This window comes from Muscardinus avellanarius (genome assembly GCF_963383645.1).
Source record: "Muscardinus avellanarius genome assembly, chromosome: 3".
NCBI classification, from domain to species: domain Eukaryota; kingdom Metazoa; phylum Chordata; class Mammalia; order Rodentia; family Gliridae; genus Muscardinus; species Muscardinus avellanarius.
In genome coordinates, this window is record NC_137788.1 from 1,467,340 (window position 1) to 1,489,401 (window position 22,062).

The 22,062-nt window shown below is 53.4% G+C and overlaps 1 protein-coding gene across 2 annotated transcripts in view; it reads right to left on the minus strand.

The window, feature by feature from the left end:
- Nucleotides 1-15,673, minus strand: part of MMEL1 (membrane metalloendopeptidase like 1) — a gene marked incomplete at both ends in the record, with an annotated part of 34,527 nt that extends 18,854 nt beyond the window's left edge. For both annotated transcript variants that reach the window (XM_080691838.1, XM_080691837.1), the window contains one exon: nucleotides 15,526-15,673. In XM_080691838.1, coding sequence (XP_080547964.1) covers nucleotides 15,526-15,673 — 148 coding nt within the window. The remainder of the gene's footprint in view (nucleotides 1-15,525) is intronic.
- Nucleotides 15,674-22,062: the final 6,389 nt, after the last annotated feature.

The following is a 22,062-nucleotide window of genomic DNA, read 5'->3' on the forward strand; positions in this document are numbered from 1 at the left end:
AATAAAAAAAATAAAATGTGACATAGTAGCATGGTAAAAAAAAAATAAAATTACAGATGAAAAATTGATATTAGATGTTATCAACTTTAAGAACCTCTGCTCTGAGAAAGACCTGTTCAGAGAATGAAGCCGTAAGACGCAGCCTGGAAGAAAGTGTGCAAAGCATACATCTGACAAATCAACAGCAGGAAAACAATATGGATGAAAATGGGTGGAAAGATCTGGAAAGACAGCAGGGAGAGGCCGCCACGCGCCGATTGGAATGGCCGAGCGAGAGCCAAGCCTGAGGATGTGGGCCGGCGGTCAGGAGCAGGGCCGCAGGAGCGCCATTGTCCTGGGATGCAAAAAGTGGGTCAGCCAAGGGTGGTGGGTGGCACAGGCCCAGCGTCCCAGTACCAGGAGGCGGAGGCGGGAGGATTGCAGGTTTCGGGCCAGCCTCAGCAATGTAGCAAGACTCGCAGCACCCTACCAAGATTCTGTTTCAAAATAAAAAAATAAAAAGGGCTGGGTGTGTAGCTCAAAGGTAGAATGCCCTCAGGTTCCATCCCCAGTCTCCCCTTTACCCCAAAAAGGTACAGTCGCCTTGGAAGGCATTTTAGTCTTCCAAGTCTACCAAACTAAACATACCCTGAGAATATTATCCAGTAATCAAATCATACCCCAGGTGCTGCTTGCTCAAGTGATTTACACACACACACACACACACACACACACACACGCAGCAGCGATTTTTATAATTTCCATCAACTGGAAGCAACCTAAATGTCCTTTAGTAGGTGAATGGAAAAATAAATGGTGTCACATCCACACAATGGAATGTTATTTGTTCAGCAATAAAAAGAAATAAGGTATTAAGCCACAGAAAATACAAGGACCAACTTTAGATCTATATTGCTAAATTAAAAGAAGACAGTCAAACGAAACTCTGTGTGACGCAATTCAATATGGCACCCTGGCAGGAGAGGTGATGCACTGCACAGCGGGTGCTGAGAGGCCGGGGAGGGTGCCGAGTGGGCAGAGCACAAAGGATGTTTTTAAGGCGGTGAAGCTATTCCGTATGATACTATAATGGTGGACACAAGGTACTGGGCATTTATCAAAACCCATAGAACTTTACTGCACAAAGAGTAAATCTTACTATATGCAAATTAGGCAGCCAGGGATCCCAGAATGAAATACAGAAGGAGGATATGGGACTCTCATGAATGTACAATCTGACCTCACACTTTGAAGTGGGTTAGGGGCTAAGGTGCTCGACCAAGCGGTTCTGGGCAAGAGTGGAGACTTGAAGACTAAAGGCAGAAGGACCTGCCCCCAGGTGCTGTGTCATGGTTGGCAAAGCGGTTCCTCGTGGGAGCCCAGCTCAAAAGCTCTGGACACCATGCACATCCCTTGCAACTGAACGAGGCCACAGAGGCTAGCGTGTGGCCAGGCTTGTTGCTGCTGCAGCAAGGAGTCAGGACAGCAATGCATGGTGAGACTCGATGGCTGGAGTTGGAGACATCAGCCCAAGCTCACACTCAGATGAGACAGCTACATACAGAAATGTTTACGGGCCCGAGTGTATGCACAGTGGGTGTATACATGTCTCCTGGCTGCAGCTGAGAGAAGCCAGAAGAGGCACAACCAGGAGCAGTGACGCGGCAGAGAAGCAGGCAGGTCTGAGGTTCTAATATCATTATCCAACAAGAGAAGGTGGGTTGATTCTATAATTGGGGCAGAAAGAGACAAGATAACCCGGAACATTGTGTGTGTGTGTGTGTGTGTGTGTGTGTGTGTGTGTGTGTGTTTTACTGGGGATGAAACCAGTAAACTAGTTGGAACCAGTAATACTAGAACTAGTATTCTAGCTCTGAGATACATTCCCAGCCCTATTTATTCTTTTATTTTGAAACAGGGTCTTACTAAGTTGAGGAGAGCCTCACTAAGTTTCTGAGGCTGCCTGTGAACCTACAATCTTCCTGTTGCAACCTCCCAGGTATTGGGATTACAAGCATGTGTCACCATGCCCAGCTTGATGCATCTTATAGTGCCAAGATGTAAGAAAGTGAACGCTCCCCCCATGAGATCCCCTGGTATAGCCGGGCGTGGTGGCGCACGCTTGTAATCCCCGCGCTTGGGAGGCTGAGATAGGAGGATCACGCAGGTTTGAAGCTAGCCTCAGCTATTTAGTGAGGCTCTCAGGAGCTTAGTGAGACCCTGTTTCCAAATAAAATACAAAATAGGTCTGGGAGTATAGTCTGGAGGTAGAAAGCCTCTGGGTTCCACCCCCAGTACCACCAAAAAAAAAAAAAAAAAAAAAAAAAACCCCTGTTATGGTCTAGATATAGACTGTCCCCAAGAGCTCATGTATTGGTGTTGAGAGTTGATATAATTAAACCACAAAGGTTGTAAATCCATCAGTGGATAAATCTATCAAAATGGATTGATTGAGTGGTAATCTAGGTAGGTGCAGTGTGGCTAGAGGAGGGGTGTGGCCTTGAGGACTGTGCTTGTAACCTTGAATTCCTTTGCTTGCTGTCTTGCTTCCTGTCTTCATGATGTAAGAGCATAGTTCTCTCTCTCTCTCTCTCTCTCTCTCGTTCCTGCCCCCTCCTCTGTGCTTCTCTGATGTAATCTGCCTTAAATGGATTGAACCCCTGAAATCTCCAGACATGTGAGCAAGTCTTTCTTCCTCTAGGTTGTGACAGTCAGTTGTCTTGGATTACAGCGGTGAGAATGCTGATTAAAACACCCCAACTTACAGCGCCGGGACTAGGTCAAAGGGCCATATTGGAGAACTGATGACGTTCTTGATGGCCAGAGATGAAGATTCTATACAACAAAATAAAGTAGAACTGGATCATAACCCAAAGTATTAAATAGATATCCAAGAGCCCACGCTGATAGAAATACTGGGTAAAGAAATAAATAGGAGAGCCGGGCGTGGTGGTGCACACTTGTAATCGCTGCGCTTGGGAGGCAGAGACAGGAGGATCGCACAGGTTTGAAGCCAGCTGTGCTGGCTTAAGAGACCCTGTTTCTAAATAAAAATTATAAAATAGGTCTGGGAGTGTAGCCTGGACGTAGAAGGGCTTCCAGGAACCCCAGTACCACCAAAAAAAAAAAAAAGAAAGAAAGAAAGAAAGAAAGAAAGAAAGAAAGAAAGAAAGAAAGAAAGAGGAGAGGCAAATCTCTCATACAGAAGAATTGCACATACTATATGCAGACACTCTGCCCTGTGAGTGTGAGCCCAACTTCCTTCTTTTTCTGTGATTAGTGCTGTTAGATTTCCCTCTCGGAGGAATTTAAATTTGAAAAGGAAAACCTCCTGTATTTTGTAGACACACACGGCAGTAAGGAGCTGTTACTTCTATACTGCCTCGCACATTTCAATATCATCTTTTTGTTCCGACACAATCACAAAATGATCATCTCTGCGACATTTAACCAGTAACAGAAATTTCAGTCTGTACCCAGTCCAGGTTGGACGACATTCGTAGAAAGTCACTGCACTTCAGGGTGCTAAACGGTTCATGAGAAAACTGTGATCGTCCTTATTTAGAAGCGAAGCTTTAAAATGTTTAATGATGGCTCAGTCAAATGCATATTATTTTCTATACAGAGTTTAAGCTACCAAACCTAATTAAATTTGGTAACATAAGCCGGATGTGGTGGTGCTTGTAATCCCAGCATTTGGGAGGCTGAGACTGGAAGATCGCGGTTCCCGGACAGTCTCAGTTATTTAGTGAGGCCCTGTTTCAAAATAAAGAATAAAAACTAGGGCAGGGGGTGTAGCTCGGAGGTCGAATGCCCCTGGGCTCCATCCCCAGACCCCCCCCCACATACACACACAAAATTGGTAACATACTTTTTCTTATCAAATTGATTAATAATTGTTTATTTGTTGAAATGAACTTTCTTCTCCCACGTCCCATGGAAAACAAGGACAAATTTTCCCTTTGGTTTGTACTTTTCTTCAGTACCGACCCCAATTCCCTCGTCTTAAGTGAGGTGAGTCTATCGTGACTGCCTCCAGTGGGTCCAGAACACCAGGGAGGGAACAAAGTACTTAATGACGCAGAAACAAGACAAGTGCCAAAGACCAGGCGACTGCGGCTGCATCGACAGTAAAAGGGCATACTCTTGATCTGTAGTGATTCTCCATTAACGGTGTCACCTCAGCCTAATAAAAAAAATCATAAAATTCCCAAGTAAGGGGAAGTCCACAAAAACCTGGCCGGCACTCTTCAAAACCACCAAGACCGCACAAACCAACCAAAGCTGGGAAAGTCAGAGGAACTGGGACGGCCACGGGTCGCTGAGGAGACCTGGCCATCAGGGGTGATGTGGTAGGAACCCGAGCAGAAGGAGGACACGAGGGGAGGCTGCGGACTCTGGAGAAAGCCTGGGCTTTGTTTCCAGTAGTGCACCAACCCTGGCGCATTACTTGGGACAAATGTTTTCTGCTGACTTAAGACATGAACAGTAGCGGAGACTCGACGTGTGGCATGTGGGGACTCTCTGTCTTTGCAATGGTTCTATAAATCTAAATGTGTTTTTTCAATTGTATAATATTACTTAACTACAAACAGAGGATTGAGACTTGTGGGACAATGTTAAACCACTTGACAAATATGTATCTAGAGATTGGCTAGAGTTCCAGAGAGCAACACTTGAAGAGATCATAACCAAGAAATTCTCAAAATTGGTAAAAGACACAAGCCAAGAAGTACAGGACACATACAAAGAAAACCACGCCTACGGCACATACGCAAACTACCGAGAACGGTAGGTAAATTCTCAGAAGCACTCAGAGTGACAGCGGTACTGTGTCCAGGTGAGCAGGAGCGAGGGTGATGGCCAGGGGCTGAAGGAAGAGATCCTTCATGCTTCAAAGAGAAACAAGTCACCGGCCTAGGATTCTACGCCCAGAAAGAAGAAATATTTTCAAAGATGAGAATAAACTAAAGACATGTCAGGCAAAATCAGAGAGAATTGGTCTCCACCAGACACGTATTAGGAGAAAGGACATGAACCCAAGTGGACACCCAGTGTGGTGATGGGCACAAGGAAGACAGAGGGACCAAAGGTAAACGGAGGCTTCTGGAGAGCCCGGCGAGGCTCTGACTAGTCACGGGAGACTCTAGTCAGAGGTCAAGGGAGGAGTTTGACTTTAACTCGCTTTTGTAAAACCACCATTTTGTAACCTTGCGTGCGCTTCTATTCTTTTTCTGTCGGTCTCCGTCTCCTGAGAATTGCAAATGCCAACCTCTCCCTGGCATCTCCTTCAGCTAACGGGGAGAAGACTGTGTGGCTAAGCTCCCACCAATAGGCGTCTTGCGCTCAAAATAAAATCCCCAGCAGTTTTCCCCCGTGGTGTTCTTGTCTACCTGCCTATACTGGAGGCAGGATCCCTTGTTTTACAAAAAGTAAGCTCGCCTTGCTCAGCCACTTTTGAATATGTGTCTTTTTTTAAGATATCATGGAAATATATTTATTTACTTTTTGCGGTACTGGGGATGGAACCCAGGGGCATTCTACCTCTGAGCTACACCCCCTGCCCTATTTTTTTTTGTGTGTGTGTGTGTGGGTCTGGGGATGGAACCCAGGGGCATTCGACCTCCGAGCTACCCCCCTGTCCTATTTTTTATTCTTTATTTTGAAACAGGGTCTCACTGAGTTGCCGAAAGCCTCACTAAGTAGCTGAGGCTGTCCGTGAACCGTGATCTTCTGGTTTCAGCCTCTCGAATGCTGGGATTACAAACATGCGCCACCATGTCTTGCTCCTATTTTTTATTATTTATTTTGAAACAGAGTCTCACGGAGTTGCAAAGGGCCTCCCTAAGTAGCTGAGGCTGTCCATGAACCGTGATCTTCCTGTCTCAGCCTCCCAAATGCTGGGATTACAAGTGTGTGACACTGTGCCTAGCTATGGAAATATATTTCTGATAGTCAGAAGGCTGGAACTGATTGCTGGAACTGAAGAAGGGAGTTCACATCTCCACAGCTCCAATATGGCGGCCATAGCTTCCTGATGGAGGGACACGCTGGGGGCTCGGGGGTCATTAGGCAGTGCCGCTCACCAGTGTCCTGAGGACACCAGGTTCTGCTGAGGCAATAGTTCCAAAGCCAAGTTAGAAGAGAGACTGAATGCAGGGTCATTCTATCTATAAGCTACACCTCCAGCCCTTTTTCTATTTGTTATTTTGAAATAGAGCCTTGCTAAGTTGCTGAGGCTGGCCTCGATCCTCCTGTTTTAGCCTCCCAAGTCCTAGAATTACAGGCACCCATCGCCACACCGAGCTTGCCCTTAATCCTCGACTCACAGTGTCTCACTAAGCTGCCATGAGAAGCTGGCGGGGTCTGTCAGAGCCCCTGCCTGGCTGGGAAAACCGCTGGGCGGTGGGGACCGGCACCAGTCCCCAGGAGGTGCAGAGTTTAGACTTCCAGGCCCCCTATTGCCATTCAAAATCTCTGTTCTTCCAAGAAAAAAAAGCAGAGCAGCAAGACCCCGGGTGTGAAGGCCCCCGGGTGAAGTGCTCCTTTGTGGCTAAAACAGTTCAGCAGAAAGCCCAGGAGCAGAAGACTGCAGGATCGCTTCTCCTTCTTAGCTTCAGAAGGAAGGGTCTTCCCTGAACGCCTGGCGGACGTGTAGCTTCTCTCCATTCTTTCACAAGTGCTGAAATAACTTCTAGGACATGCCAGCTGTCTTCACTGATTCTCTGTTTAAAAAAAATCGTTTCCACTTTCCTTCTGAAGGTGTTTTTTCCCCTTAAATGTTTCCAAATGTCTTGATTTGAGGCCCTAAATTAAATAATTTATGTCTCCTCCTCCCCACTCCTCCCCTCCCCCTTATCTGTCTGTCTGTCTGTCTGTCTATCCATCTATCATCTTCCCTGCTCTCCCCAGATCTACAAAGAGCTCTGTCTGGTGGAAAGCCCCGTGATCCCCGAGCCCATAACCACAGGCTGGTTGCCACGCAGGTGTGGGGAGTAAGCGTTGTGTCCCGTGGCCAAGGAGACGCCTGTGGAGACTCAGCTGGATGCAGTCCCAGGCTGGTAGCGTCCCCAGGTGCGAGTAAAAACAAACATCCTCTCAGGGGGAAACGTTCTCGGTCCACACAACACAGGAGGAGTCCCGAGGACACAGCCAATGTGGACATGGGTTTATGTTTGTGAAAATCTCCGAGGGGTTTGCACGTCTCTCTGCTGTGGGCAGCTGGCGTGGCCCGCTCTGGCCGGCGGAGTGAGCCCGGTCCGCGGGGTTCTCTTTCTGGCCTCGGCCCCAGATGGGCTTGTGCGCTTTCACTTGTGTGCTTGAATTCCTGCCGCTTCCAGAGAGAAATGTGCCAGATCCTCATGGTGGGTGCAATTCCCAGAAAACATAGCTGTCGCAGCTGAGCTGGACCTGGGTCAGCTAACCCCAGCCCAACCCTGGGTGTGGTTCATGATCAAAAACTGGTGCTTTAAGCCACTGGGTTTTGGGGTGGTTTGAAGGCATCCATAGCTCACTGATGCAGGACGTAAGAATGTTTGAAATTCTTAAAGAAAATAAATGAACTAAAAATAAGGGCAAGTAATGAGAAGTAATATATAAACACACACACACACACACACACACACACACACACACACACGAACACACATAAACACACTCCCTTTTTTTTTTTTTGCGGTACTGGGGATTGAGCCCAGAGGCATTCTACCTCTGAGCTACAAGCCCAGCCCTAGTTTTTATTTTTATTTTGAAACAGGGTCTCACTAAGTGGCAGAGGGCCTCACTAAGTAGCTGAGGCTGGCGGTGAACACGCCATCCCCCTGTCTCAGTTCCCCGAGTACTGGGATGACATGTGTGCACCACCACGCCCGGTTGAACTCTGGTTTTGAAGCCTCCCAGCCCATGGCTTTAGTGAAGGCTGCCTGAGCTGACGGCCCAGGGCCAAATCTGGGTTTTTAACAGTTGCCCCAGGTTATTATGATAATTAGGCAAATTAGTAGCGCCGGGCATGGTGGTACACACCTATAATCCCAATACTTGGAAAGCTGAGACAGGGGGATCGTAGGTTGAAAGCCAGCGCCAGCAATTTAGCAAGACTCTCCACAAATAAATAAGACCCTGTTTCAAAATAACAAATAAAAATGGGGCTTGGAGGTCGAGCGTCCCTGGGGTCACTCCCCAGCACCTTCCCCCAAATTGCTTAGTAGTTCATTAAGTTAAATACATGCATACTCATTTTTAGGTAGAAATTTCAGTTCTGCTTTCTACCTCGGACCTCAAAAGCCACAGCGGAATATCACTTTCTTCCTCACAACAAGAAACAGCCAGATAGATGGTCTGCAGAAATCACCACCTTCCTGGATCCCACTCAAAAGTCATGGTTACAAGATAACCAGGAAGAAGGAATTCCAGGGAGCATGGAGCCCCTCCAGGGAGGAGGGGTGTGGATGGCGCCCCGTTTGGCCAGGCTCAGGAGTAAGAGATGCCCCCAAAAGATGGGAAGGAGAGAGTGAGCTATGTTTAACCATGCTGTGGGCTGGCACATCAGCTGAGGTGAGGGGCCCTCCGAGCAGGGGGCTCCCGCGCACGCACATGCTCTTCCCATTCACCAGGTGTCTACAAGAAAACAAGGCTGGGCCTCAGAGGACTGAGTGATGGGAACTGGGCCTTCCTGATTGCTAATAGGGGCAGTATTAATCGCTAATAATTACGAGCTTTCATACTCAGGCAGAACGATAAAATCCTTTTCTCTGTCTCGAAGCTGTCGGCCAAGAGCTGCGGCCAGGGTGGACCTCAGTCAGCTAAAAGTTGGCTGTTAGCCCAGCTGAACACTGAATGTTCAAACACAGACCCCTGCACTTAGAAAAAGAACTATATAGACTCTCAGAACAGTTTAGACTAAAGCTAAAAGATGAAAAAGAAAGCTATATCAACTCAAGATTAGTTCTAATAACACAAAATAGTTATAGCCCCCAGACCTCTATACTTTGACAGACTATATTCCTGTGTCTTTCTTTTCTTTATTGTAAAACAAGACTTCAGCATAGTAACTTCTAGCAGATAGAGACAAGGAGAAGCTGGGAACTCACCAAGGACACAGGTGGACAATATATGCTTTAAAACAGAAACAAAAAGAAAGCAGGCTTCTGCCCTGCAGCCCCCGACCCTGCTAGCCAGCTGACACATGTTGACGAGTGGCGTCAGACCTGCCTGTCCCTGTGAGCTTAAACAAAGGGGGCCAGCAGCAGGCGCACACAACAGCGGTAACTGGCCGGCCCGCCCCAGCTTTTGCTGGGAAAAGAGGACTACTGGCTAGGCCGGGTGGGAGGAAGGGGTACTTATACAAACTGCCGCGTGTTGGGAGATGTCGGTGGCTTACTTTAAGGCACCGCACCGCGCCCCTCTGATGTAGTGCTCCGGTTGTTCTGACCCTTTTTCTACCTGTAATAATAAAACTGCTTACACTTACAGCGGTGCAATTCTGGCTATGTTCTTTTAAACTAGCTAAGAACAAGGACCCACGGCGGCACCCCAAACTGTAGCACCGAGGGCGCCTCCCTCGGTGGCACAGAGAGGCAGGGAGCGCTCTGCCCCGGTGGTGGTGTGGCCTTTAAACTGCTCCTGCTTGCCTGGGCTCTTTTCTGTAGGAAGCAGGAACCTGAGACTGCTGGTAGAAGGGGAGCTCTCTCATTCTCAGGGACCAGGAGAACCCCCACAGCTCTGCGGGACGTCAGAGAACAAACTCTCTGTCCCCTGGAGAAAGAAGGGAGACCTTGTGGGCCCCGGAGCCTAGAATGATGACCTCAAGCAGAGGTCTGCTACCACAGAGGAGGAAGGGCACTCAGACACAAGGCTGATGTGGGGATCAGGGCAGGGATGCGGGGAGAGCTCGACTCCCTGACCTGAGCACAGGAGGCCTGTCTACTGCTGAGAGTCAGCTAGCCCCGAGGGCCCCCACCTCCAACATGAGCCCAGCGCTAACCAGCAACAGCAATCCCCTGCTAGTGGTGTGTATTAGTCCATTTTTTATTGCTATAACAAAATGCCAGGGGTTGGGTCCTTTATAAAGAAAAGAGGTTTATTTAGCTCTCAGTTCAGGAAGCTGAAAGTCCAAGATCAGGCAGCCCCGTCAGTTTGGCCACGGGTGAGGACCTCACGGCAGATGGCATCAAGGTGGAATTTTTTGCAAGAGGGGGAGATGGAGCCCAGGGAGGGGCCAGTTCTGCTGTTTGGTAACAACCATCTCATGAGAAAAGAAGAGAGAAAGAGGAGGAAAAGGGAGAGAGAAAAAGGGCAGAAAGTATTTGAAAATACGATGGCTTATAGTGGAAGGCTGTGAAGCCATAATACGGCAGAAGACCCAAGCAGCATAAATATCCAGCATCCACACACGTGCACGCGTGGGTGTATGTGCACACACACACACCTCACTGTACGCACCGCAGCCACATGGTGGTAAACCAAAGAGAAATTCATCGAGGCACCAGAGAAAAAAGAAACTTAACAGCTGGAGAGACAGCGGTGGAATTTCGGTGCACTTTTCACCTGCAGGTAAGCCAGCCCAAGGCCCTGGGCGGCTGAGGGAACCACGTTGCCAACGGGATCCTGTGGCCAGAGAAAGTGTCTTTCAAAACGCGCGCGAAGCAAAGACTTTTTCAAACAGAAGCAGGAGTGAGCATGTGTGGTGAAAGACGCCATCAGGAAGGGGGGGGGCGACAGGAATTTGCTTCCAACATGCAATGAAGGCATCAGACATGGTCGAGAAAAAGAAAAGCTAGGGAGTGCGGGAGCCTGGTCACATCATTAGAGGCAGGGACTCCGGCACAGACCATTAGCGCCTCACATCTGGGAGCCGCCAGCAACGCCCTCCCTTCTAGCGCCTTCCTGTAATTGCTAGGTGGAGAAGGTGACGAGCCCTCTGGGTGCACAGGGCCAGACCGCAACACAGGACAGAGTCGGCTGCGTTTCAGGTTGGAAACTGTCAGGAGGACCCCTTCTAATTTGTGCTCGGAGCCTTTTGCAGCTGAGAGACAGTAAATTATGAGGAGGTGTGTGAAACTGAGAGATGTTCGCTTTTGAAAAAAAAAATTGTTTTTGGAGAAAAGATCAGAAAGGTTAGGAAGAGAACTGTCAAACTGAGAGATGTCGCCCGGCGTCGGCTTTCACCCGGGGTGACTGGCAGCGGACCCCACTGTGAGGTACTGCCACCTGGTCTCTAGATGCTTGTCCTGGCTCCCCACAACGGACCAAAACCTGTTTTAAAAACCATGAGGTTAGCCGAGCGTGGGCACATGCTTGTAGTCTTGGCATTTGGGAGGCTGAGACAGGAGGATCACAGGTTCAAGGACAGCCTTAGCAATTTAGCGAGACCCTCAACAACCTAGTGAGACCCTCTTTCAAAACAAAAATTAAAGAAGGGCATGGTGGCACAAGCCTGTCATCCCAGTACTTGGGAGGATGAGACAGGAAGATCACAGGTTTGAAGTCAGTCTCAGCACCTAGTGAGACCCTGTTTCAATAATAAAATAGGGCTGGGGATGTAGCTCAGAGGTAGAATGCCCCTGGGTTCAATCCCCAGTAAACACACACACACACACACACACACACACACACACACACACACACACACTAAAAAGGGCTGGAGGTGGTAGAAATATTAGCTCAGAAGTAGAATGCCCCTGGGTTCAATCCCAGTATCACAAAAAATAAAAGTACCAGGTTGCTGGGCATGGTGGTGCATGCCTGTAATCCCAGTACTTGGGAGGCTGAGACAGGAGGATCATAGGTTTGAGACCAGCCTCGACAATTTAGTGAGGCCCTGTTTAAAAAATTGGACTGGGGGAGTAGCTCAGAGGTAGAATGCCCTTGGGTTCGATTCCTAGTTCGAAAAAGCAAAAACAAACAAACAAACAAATCACATATTTGTCACTTGAGACAATCAAGAGAGACTGTGCAATGAAAATGGGGCAGACAGAAAGGGCAACTCTTCAGCACGGTAGTTACTAATGATAAGCAACAAGTAAGAACAAACACAAGAAATGCACTCCATCCTCCTCCTCCGTTCACACAGGACACAAATGGTGGATGATGGAGCCAGTGGCCAGGGCTAGGGTTTAGCTACTGACCATCTGACGCCACTTTTCCGATCGTGACTGATGTATTAAGTCTTGGCCCCTCAAAGGAGGCCGGCTGCGCACCTCCTGTCCTTTCCTGAGACGCAGAGGTAGCACGGAAGCCTTCCGAGCTCACACATCTGGGGTGAGGGGAGCTGGACTACCCAGCCAGGCCTCCCGCTTGGGAGTCTGGGTGCTGACCACGGCCACCCCAGGCTTCCTCCTGGTCTACACCGAGGCAAAGACGACAGGGTCCGAGGCCTCAGATTCAGCAGGAGGCGCCCCAGTGCACGGTGGCAGTTTGTTTCTGTGAAGGGCCAGACAGATGTTTCAGGCTCTGTGGGCCACATAGTCCCCATCCTGCCTGCCCTTGCAGCAGGTCCTCGGCCCCTGCCTGTTTTGTAAATAAAGTTTTATTGGAACAGGCAGGGGTGTTGTTTGAGGATCTCTGCGCTAGACAATGGATACGGCTCCTTATGAAGAGCCAAGCTCCAGGATGGGCAGGTGTGGGGCCTAGGACTGTGAGCGTGTGAGTGTGTGAGTGTGTGTGTGTGTGACTAGGGATTGCACTTGGGGGCATTCTACCTCCAGCTACACTGCCAGCCCTTTTTATTTTTTGTTTTGAAACAGTATCTTGCTAGGTTGCTGAGAATCTTGCTAAATTGGTGAGGCTAACCTCCAATCTGCTATCCTGTCTCTGCCTCCCAAGTGCTCTATTACAGGTGTGGGCCACCATACCTGGCAGAACTATAATTTCTCTCTTTCTCTTCCGTGGTACTGGGGATTGAACCAGGGGTATTCAATCTCTGAGCTGCACCCCCAGTCCTATTTTATTTTTATTTTGAAACAGGGTCTCACCAGGTTGATGAGAATCTCACTACTTGCTGACTCTGTCCTCAAATCTGTGGTCCTCCTGTCTCAGCCTCCCAAGGACTGGGGCTACAGGGGTGTGCCAGCATACCTGGCTCCAGAACTATAATTTGACTTTCTAAAAAAATTAATCTGTAACCTTTAAAATAAGAAATAATTAAAATAAAAAGTCTAAGATAACCATTCAAAAGAAATATGAAAGTCCCAAGCGAGTCGAGGGAAAATAGAATGAATAATAATAGATCACCCCAAAAAGAAGGCAAAAGAAAGGAGCAAAAACAGGTGTCAGACACCAAAGAGCACAAGGGAAAAAATAGGCACATTCTGGTAATCACAGCCAATGCAAAGAGACACCCCCCCAGGTGGAAGGCAGACAAGCCAAACCCCAGCTCCGTGGGCCGCGGGAGGCTCCGGGCACAAAGCACAAAACGGCTCCGGAGAAAAGGATGGGAAAAAAAATAGATGGAGCCAGCACTAATGAGTACCTAGCATTCATGCAGAGGAAGAGAAGCTAAAACAAAGCGGGACGAGGGCAAAGAGCCCTGCCAAGACAGAGAAGGGCGCCACTTAGGAGCGCGCGGGGAGACAGGTTCATCTGAGAGCTAAATAAGAAATTGTGTTACAGCTGAGAAGCTAGGGCTATAATTTATGTCTAAATTTGTATCCCTGCAACAGTACAGCCTTAAACATCGAAGATAGGTAAATTAACACTTCATATGGCTAGAGGAAATTCATGCAGTTTTTTTACACACACACACACACACACACACACACACACACACACACACACTTTCATCTAGCGAGCGGGAGTGGGTGTGCCCCACATGCACACCTGGACTACTGAGCAGACTGACCAGGCTTTGGCCCTAAGACTAGCTTCAGCACGCATCTGAGTCTCATGAATAACGCAGGAGTCAGGGTTTCCGACAACCTGACTAAATCCGAGACCGCTAATAATACTGAGCGGTAACTAAAAGCTCACACGCATCAGGAAATAAAAAACAAACCTCATTAACGCAGGAGTGGAGAAAAAGAACTCAGAATGTAAACGAGGGAGAGCTTTGAAATGAAGGATAACAAATCTACTTTTGCAGATGAAGTTTTCTCTGGGTCAGCCGGATCCTGGACTGAGGCCAGGTTAGTTAGCCACAGGCTCATTGCTGGGGAACAGGGCCTGGAGGGGGGGGTCCAGGAGAGCTCCGTGAGATCTCACTGGGATCCCAAGGAGGAGGAAGAGGGGGAGGAGGAGGAGGGGAGGAGGAGAGGAGGAGAGGAGGAGGGGAGGAGGAGAGGAGTAGGAGGAGAGAAGGGAGGTGGGGAGGAAAGGAGGAGGGGGGGAGGAGAGGAGGAGGGAGAGAGGAGGAGGAAAGGGAGAGGAGGAGGGGGAGGAAGGGAGGAGGAGAGAAGGGAGGAGGAGAGAGGGGAGGAGGGGAGGAAGAGAGAGGGGAGGAGGGGAGGAGGCGGGGATGGAGAATGAGGAGGTGGGTGGTGTAGGGCATCGTCCCTGTTCCTGGAAGCCTCAAAGCCAGGTTTCTGGAGCCCAGCGAGCCCCCAGCAGAGGCTCTCTGAGCCCTGGGCTCCCCACGTGAGCGAGCCCCTCCACCCCAGTGACTCCTGCCCCTAAAGGTGCAGTGCCCATCTACCCCGAGGGCATGCCAGCTGTGGGGCAGCAGCTGCGCTCCCTGTGGGTCTCACCGGGGAGTCTTGGGCATTGGACGCCCATGCCATTTACGTGCAGCACCCACTTCTGTCCCATGAGAACAGCTGCCCAGCAATGGGTGGGCGGACAGCGCACTGTCCACTGCGTGGACATCGAGTGACACTGGCCAAGTGAGGACTTCACTTTCAGCTTCTGAGTCCGGTGCCCACCCCTGGCAGGAGCGCAGCTGACCCCAGGTGTGTGAGTACCCCCACATGTGCTTAGGAACCCCAGGCTCAGAGGAGATGAGGAATGGGCAGCTCTAAGTTGACCAGGAATGCCTTGTGCCCCCTGGCTCCTGCACACGGGCCTCCGCACGGCACAGCCAGAGAGGAAAGGAGGAGGCTCCTGCAGCAGCTGGAGGCCCAGGGCGCCTCCCGGCCACGCCTCTGTCCTGCTGGGTTCCCCAGCCCCCTGCACAGCTTGTCTCAGGGTGGACCCTGGCAGACCCCTTTCTCTAGGCAGCCAGGTGAGCCGGGCCCAGGGGAGGGACCCTCAGCTGCGGAGCACGGGCTCCAGCTGCTGGGCCGGCCGGGAACTGCAGCCGCACTCTCGCGGGGCTGGGCAGGCAAGGCCAGGGAGGGGGCGGCCGAATTGGGGGGCCTGTCTGCGGCCTCCAGGAGTCCTGAGGAGGCACGGAGGGTGGATGCGGGGCCACAGAAGCAGCTCGACAGAGAGCCAGAGCCAGGCAGAGCTTTGTGGAAGGGGCCGCCGGTTTCCTGCAGGTCAGTGTCCCTCCTGCAGCCTCTCTCGAGTCTGCGGTGACCCTGTGGGGCCTGGGCAGACCCTCTGCCTCCTTGACAAGCTGGCTCCTCCTGGGCAGGCTGGGCGGGGCGAGCAGGTGCGGCGAGGACTCCCGCTTACCTCTGCTGTAGAGGATGCCCAGGGCCACCAGGGCCCCTGTCAGTAGCAGCAGCAGCAGCAGCAGCCCCCGCTCCAGGACACCTCGCAGCTTCTGCCCCGGCTGGCCGGCTCTCTCCACCACCCCCATGGGGCCTTCTGACTTCCCCATCTGTGAGGCTCTGGACAGACAGGAAAGCGCGGTGCTGAGCAACCCCAGGCCAGCCGAGGGGAGAGGTAGTGCAGAGCTCCGGAGCCCTGTCCTCGGGCTGGGAGCTGGTGCTTTGGGGACACTCAGGTCCCGTTTCCCCTTCCAAGCCCACAACCCTGGCCCTGGGCGCCTGGGTCTCGGGCCTGTCATAATAGCCCTGGGCTGGGGTCCCTGAGCACCTATGGACCCCCCATGGTGGGGGGGAGGCCCTGCTGGCTGGCCATGGTCCCCTTCTCTCCAGACCTAGGGAGGCTCAGCTCCTGTGCTGTCCAGGAGACTCAGCAGCGGAGCCTGCTGGGCTGCTGTGTCCGGGGAGCCTGGTCTATGGGCTTGGGCACCGGGTCAAGGACGTAGTCAGGGAGGCAGCTTGAGCTGCCAGACTCCCTGCCCATCTTTCTTGTTGGAGCCGAGGAGTGTGTGTGTGTGTGTGTGGGGGGCAAAATGCTTGGTAGCCATGCAGGTGGTGATCACTCAGGCCAAGAATGGACCAACAGGGCCGGGCTGCCATGAGGCCCAGCCACAGAAGTCAGGAGGCTGGGGTGAAGCTCTGATCGACCCTGCTCCTTGTCACCATCGAGGGGACACCATCCTGAGCCAGACAGGCGTGGGCAGTGGTGGGAGACACACAGGGCCGGACACCGGCAGCTGCCACGGGAGGGCTGCAGGGACGGCGACAGCCGACTCCAAGGACTCCTGTGTCTACGTGTGGGAGTGGGAGTGTGTGCACGTGCTCCTGTGCATGCAGGCATGTGGCTGTGTGTGTGCGTGTGTACATACCCTTGCCGGCACTCAGCCCTGCCCTGGGCGCTGCTGGGCCCTGTGGGAAAGAGCTGGCCACTGGCTGTGCTTCCAGCCGCAGATAGCCGCACCCCAGATGTGCCAGGGCCTCGTGTGTGGGCCCCTTGCGCCCGCAGGTGGAGCGTCTGGGAGAAGTAAGGGGAAGACAGCTGCTGCCTGGCTCTGGCCAGGGGGGCCGGCTAGCTGAGCCAGGCAGCAGCTGGGTTTGCTGTTTTTACCCACCTCCCTCCTGAGTCTTTGCGCTGACTCTCTGGGGGTCTCAGGTGGTCAGCTGAGGGTCACTGGGGGTCTCAGGTGGTCTCCTGGGTTCCCTACACCGGGGCTGGGGCCCGGCCTCACTCCTCCACACCTCCCTCGGCTGCTTCCCGCAGTCCTGGGGGCCTCCTCACCCACAGGTGGTCCAGCCCTCACCTGGCACCTCCGTTGGGGAACACCAGAGCCTGGTGCCAATGTGCCCATGCCATCAGAAGCTACCTCTGGGGTCCCTGGTTGCCCCCGGAAAATCCCATCCCCCAGTTGTTACACCCAAAGCTGGGAGTCACCCCCACTGCTGTTTGGCCCACACCTGTCCTATCCTAGTCTCCACTTCTGGAATCTTCTGCCGGCAGCAAGGGGAGCCAGGCTAGGGGGGCTGTGGCCCAGGTGCCGGGGGGGGGGGCAGAGAGGCCCTGCCCCGTTGTGCAGCAGTGTGACTCCGGCAGGCTTGAGGCTCAGGGAGAGCTGGCTGGCTGCCCTCGCCCAGCAGGCCTTACCTTCCTACCACTCCGGAGCAGCCCCAGCACAGGTCCCCGAAGGCCGGGCAGGTTTCCAGGGCTGGAGAGAGCCTGGCCTAGGGGTGGGCTCCAGGTGGAGGAGCGGCTTCGGCTTCGGCTGTGAGGGCTGGGCTGGAACCCGGCTCCTTTGTGATGCACCAGGACAGTGGGGGATTCCGAAGGGGAGGGGCAGATGCCGCTCCTGGGCCTGGCGCCCTGCCAGGTGGGTGCCCCTTCCCTGGGCCTCTCCCTTGACCCTCCCTCCAAAGGCTGCTGGGAAGGAAGGCCTCACCCTCTATCTTCCTGGTCCACTTGTCCTGAAAGATGGGCCAGGGGTGTCTGTCTCCCTAAACCCATGAGAGCTTTGCAGGCCCCTCTGAGGAGGGTGGTGGGTTCTGGAAGCCTGGCCAGGTATAAGGGCTGGGGTAGCCCCTGTTCACTATGGTGGGGCAGCGAGGCCTAACTTGGAGCACGGCTACTTCCCTTGGGCCATGGGACACTGTGAGGTTCGGCCTCTAAGCCCCCTCACCCCATGGTGGGACACATGGCTGAGGGCTGCGAGTGGGGCTTCCGGGCCTTGGAGCTATGCCCCAAGCCTTCGGAGTGTGAGCAGCCCTCACAGCTCTGCTTGGGGGTGGGGGAGGGGCCTGTGAGCAGAGCAGGGCCAGCGGGGACCAGGCTCCTCCTCCGGTCTGACTCAGTTGCCAGCCTCTGTCTTGGAATCCCACGGGACAAGTCCTCCTGTCGGGCCCCTGAGCAGACATCTGGGTGGGGCTCCGTGGCTGCCCCTCAGGCCCCTTCACCAGAATGCTCGTGCTGGGTGCTATTGGAGGCTTCTAGTCGACATGGCACTTGAGGGTGACCCACGCCCTGGGCCGAGGGTTCAGATCCCAAGCCTTCCCCTCTCCCCAGCTCCAGGAAGGCTCTGGCTGGCTCCCTGGCTGGTCCTGGCAGCCCCTGTCCTCAGCCAGATGGCAGCCCAGAGCAGGGTCTCACTTTAGCCTCAAGGTTACCTGGACTGCTGGTCCCAATGGGGATGAGGTCAAGGTCAGGAAGGGAGAAGCGGCGGCCCGGGCAGGCTGGAGTCACCTTCCTGGTGGCCCTGGGAAGTCGCCAGTGTCCTCTGCAGTCTGCCTATTCTGGCACCTGCTTGCCAGTATGGTTGGGATGTCATAGAGCCTCTGGTGCCCAAGGGGCAGAGACTTGGGTGACCCCTGAGCACCAGGGCTGGCCCTGCACACCTCCCCTCCCCACACCCAGGCGGGTCCCTGCTCAGCCCGGCCAGAGCAGCCCCGGGACCCAGAGGCTGGGCTATCTCTGGGGCTCATTCCCATTTCCCTCCTTACCAAACTCAGGGCTATCCTTTTCCCTGGTTCTCCCCAGTCTCCATATGAGCTCAGGCTTGGGGTTCTGGTGGGGTCCTGGCTATAAGAGAAGCTAGAACAGGCTCCCACAAGCTCAGGAGGCTGCAGACCCTCAGTCTCAGGCAGGAGCCTCCGTGTTCACCCACCTGCAGGAGCCAAGGTCCGGTCCCTTCTCTTAAGAGGAGGTCGGGGATAGCAGGGGCCCCCTTGCCCACCCACCTCGGGCAATATATATAGGATGTGGAGACATGAGGCCCAGGCCCAGGCCACTCTCCCCAGTCCTGGGACCAGTGAGTGGCTGGAGCTGGCCTTCATGCACACTGCTTGAGGGACCACCCCCAGACCCTGCGGGCACTGTCCCCACCACAGCCCGGGGTCTCACTGAGCTCAGCCCCAAGGACGGGCACTTCAGGCCCCTGCCTTGTAAAAAGGACTTTTTTGTAGGTTTTCAACAGAATTAAGGGCGAGACACACATGCCCCCTGCCAGGCACAAAGGACTGGCTGAGATTCCCCTGCAAAGGCCGGGGTCCCCTGAGCTGGGGACTGCAGTCTGAGAGGCTGGCAGTTTGCCTCTGAACTTTGCTGTTGCTACTTCCACAATTTAGTTATTTTATTTTATTAATTTTTTTTATTTTTGTGGTACTGGGGATGGAACCCGGGGGCAGTCTACCTCCGAGCTACATGTCCAGCCCTAATTTTTAGTTTTTTTTATTTATTTTATTTATTATTTTTGGTGGTACTGGAGATGGAACCCTTCTACCTCCGGGCTACACTCCCAGACCTATTTTTTATATATTATTTGGAAACAGGGTCCCTTAAGCCAGCACGGCTGGCTTCGAACCTGCGCGATCCTCCTGTCTCTGCCCCCCCCAAGCACAGGGATTACAAGCGTGCCTGGCTTACTCCTTTTTTTATTTTTTTGGTGGTACTGGGGATGGAACCCTTCTACATCCGGGCTACACTCCCAAACCTATTTTATATTTGGAAACAGGGTGTGTGTGTGTGTGTGTGTGTGTGTGTGTGTGTGTGCGTGGTACTGGGGTTCCTGGAAGCCCTTCTACCTCTGGGCTACACTCCCAGACCTATTTTATACTTTTATTTGGAAACAGGGTCTCTTAAGCCAATGCAGCTGGCTTGGAACCTGTGCGATCCTCCCATCTCCGCCTCCCAAGCGCGGGGATTACAAGCGTGCCCAGCCAGTCCTTTTATTTTTGAACCAGGGTCTCACTGAATTGCGAGTGCCTCGCTAAGTAGCTGAGTCCACCCCCAAACCACGATCTCTGCTTCCTGAGTGCTGGGATTACAAGTGTGCACCACCATGCCAAGCCCATTTAGTTATTTCTGCTCTGGGTATACACCTCACAACTCTGTGATGATTCATCAGTGAATTGGTGCTCTTGGACACATGGATACGGTCCCCGCCCCCAGAGTGGGCCCTGCTGGCTCCACACCAGTGCCAGGAGCATCCTGAGATGGGCTCCCAAGACGAGTCAGGTGGCCTTGGGTCCTCCTGGGTCTGACTGCTAGCATCTTCCAAAGGAGACTGGATGCCAGCCGGAGGCCGTAGGGGGCCTCCCGACCCTGAGGCTGGCCCCAGCAGGCTGTGAAGATCCTGGCGGCTGAGGGCTGCTGCAGGCGCTGTGTGCGGCCCCGAGCGTCCTGCAGCTCCAGCAGGAAGGAGAGACAGCTCAAGTCTCTCTGCCGGCCACCCTGGGGAGCCCGGGGCCAGGCAGCCTCGGGGCTGATGGCGCTGAGTCCGCCAAGCACCCTGTTCTGCCAGGTGTGTGACTTCCCTCTGGGCACAGACTCAGCCTCACCAAGTCCCCTGAGAGAAGAGAGCAAGGGCACCCAGGAGGAGGAGGCTGGACTCTGGAACTTGGAATGGCGGTGTGCGGGTGGGCTGAGAAGCTGAGAACTTGGAACCCCCAGCCCTGAGCCCCCTCCTGGCCTCCCCTGGCATCACAAGCCCCGAGACAGCTCACTTGGGTCAGTATGCGTGCAAAGAAAGACGCGCACCCCAGCCCCTCCCCCTGCAGGCTCAGGCCACCATGTCCTCCTGGGTGTGGGCAAAGAAAGAAATTGGACCCAGGGAGAGATACCAAAGTCTTTACTGGCGAGACTCCATAGCTCACACCCAGCCTGGGAAACATGTGGGAGGGGAGTCTAAGCTTATTAGGCCCGCTGGACGGCGGCTTGGTTGCCAGGGATTCTGAGTCCAGGGCTAGCTTGCAATCACTGCGGGAAGTGGCCAGCAGGGTACTTGGTTGAGTGAAATCAGGACTTGGTGATGGTCTTTAGTCAACCAAGGGGAGAGGCTAGTATTTCCCCAGTGGAGGACCTGAATCTAGGATGTCCCCGGTGGGGCACCCCCCCCCAACCGGGTTCTCAGCCTCCAGCTGAGCGGTGAGGAGCTAGCAAGCTGGGGGGTCACCAGGGAGGTGGGTGGACTTGAGCCCAGAGAAGTCCAGGAGGCAGGCCCAGGCCCCAGGGGACACGATCCTGGGCTGCAATTCTGGTGCTGGTCAGGTGGAGGTGGGGGGCAGGGGGCGCCTGTCAGTTCATTCAGGGGACAAAATGCCACCGACGGGGCGGCCTGTGAACGGCCAAGGTTTATTCCTGTCAGCTCTAGAGGATGAGAGCCCAAGACCCTGGTGCCAGCGGTGTGGCAAGGTCTCTGCCTCCTGAATGTTGGGATTACAAGCGTGCACCACCATGCCTGGCTGGGTTTTGTTTTTAATGCAGGCATTAATCCCGTTCCCTAGGGTCCTACTTCCATCACCTAGTCGCCTCCCACAAGCCCGCCTCCTGACGCCACCCAGGGTTTAGGGTCTAAACATCCTGGGGACGCAGAGCGTCAAGAAGCCAGGGGAGGAGGCCGACTTGAGACCTGCGAGCTGAGCCGGGGACGTGGTGCTGCCTCTTGGGGAAGAAGGATGGTCGGGAGGCCCTGGAGAGCTCTGGCTGGATTTGGGGGGCATCCGTGGAGAGACAAGCTCGATGGTGTCCTTGCAGGTCAATGATACAGATACTGGGCACAGAGAGCAAGGCGCCCCAGGCGACACCTGCTCACTGCCTCTGCTCCCGCCCTCCCGGCCCGCCTGAGCCCCCCGCGCTGTGTCTGAACCTGGCCCCTGCAGCTATGGCAAGAGTCTGTTGAGCTCCTGAATGCACAGCCAGACACTGGTGGACTGGGCAGGCGACAGGGAGGCTGAGTGTTGGGAAATCTGGGAAAGCAGGAGGAGTGGAAGGTTCTGCGTAGGGGAGGTAGGCTGGGGAACCAGGAGACCAGACCTGAAGCTGTTTGAGGCCAGAACTTCATAGTGACCAGCAACCCCAGCTTTGGGGGTGAAGGTGCCCAGTGGGGAAGCTGCCAGCCAGCTGGGCAGCCCCTCCATGCAGCAGGGTGGAAGGTGAGAGGCTGGCCCCCCAACACCA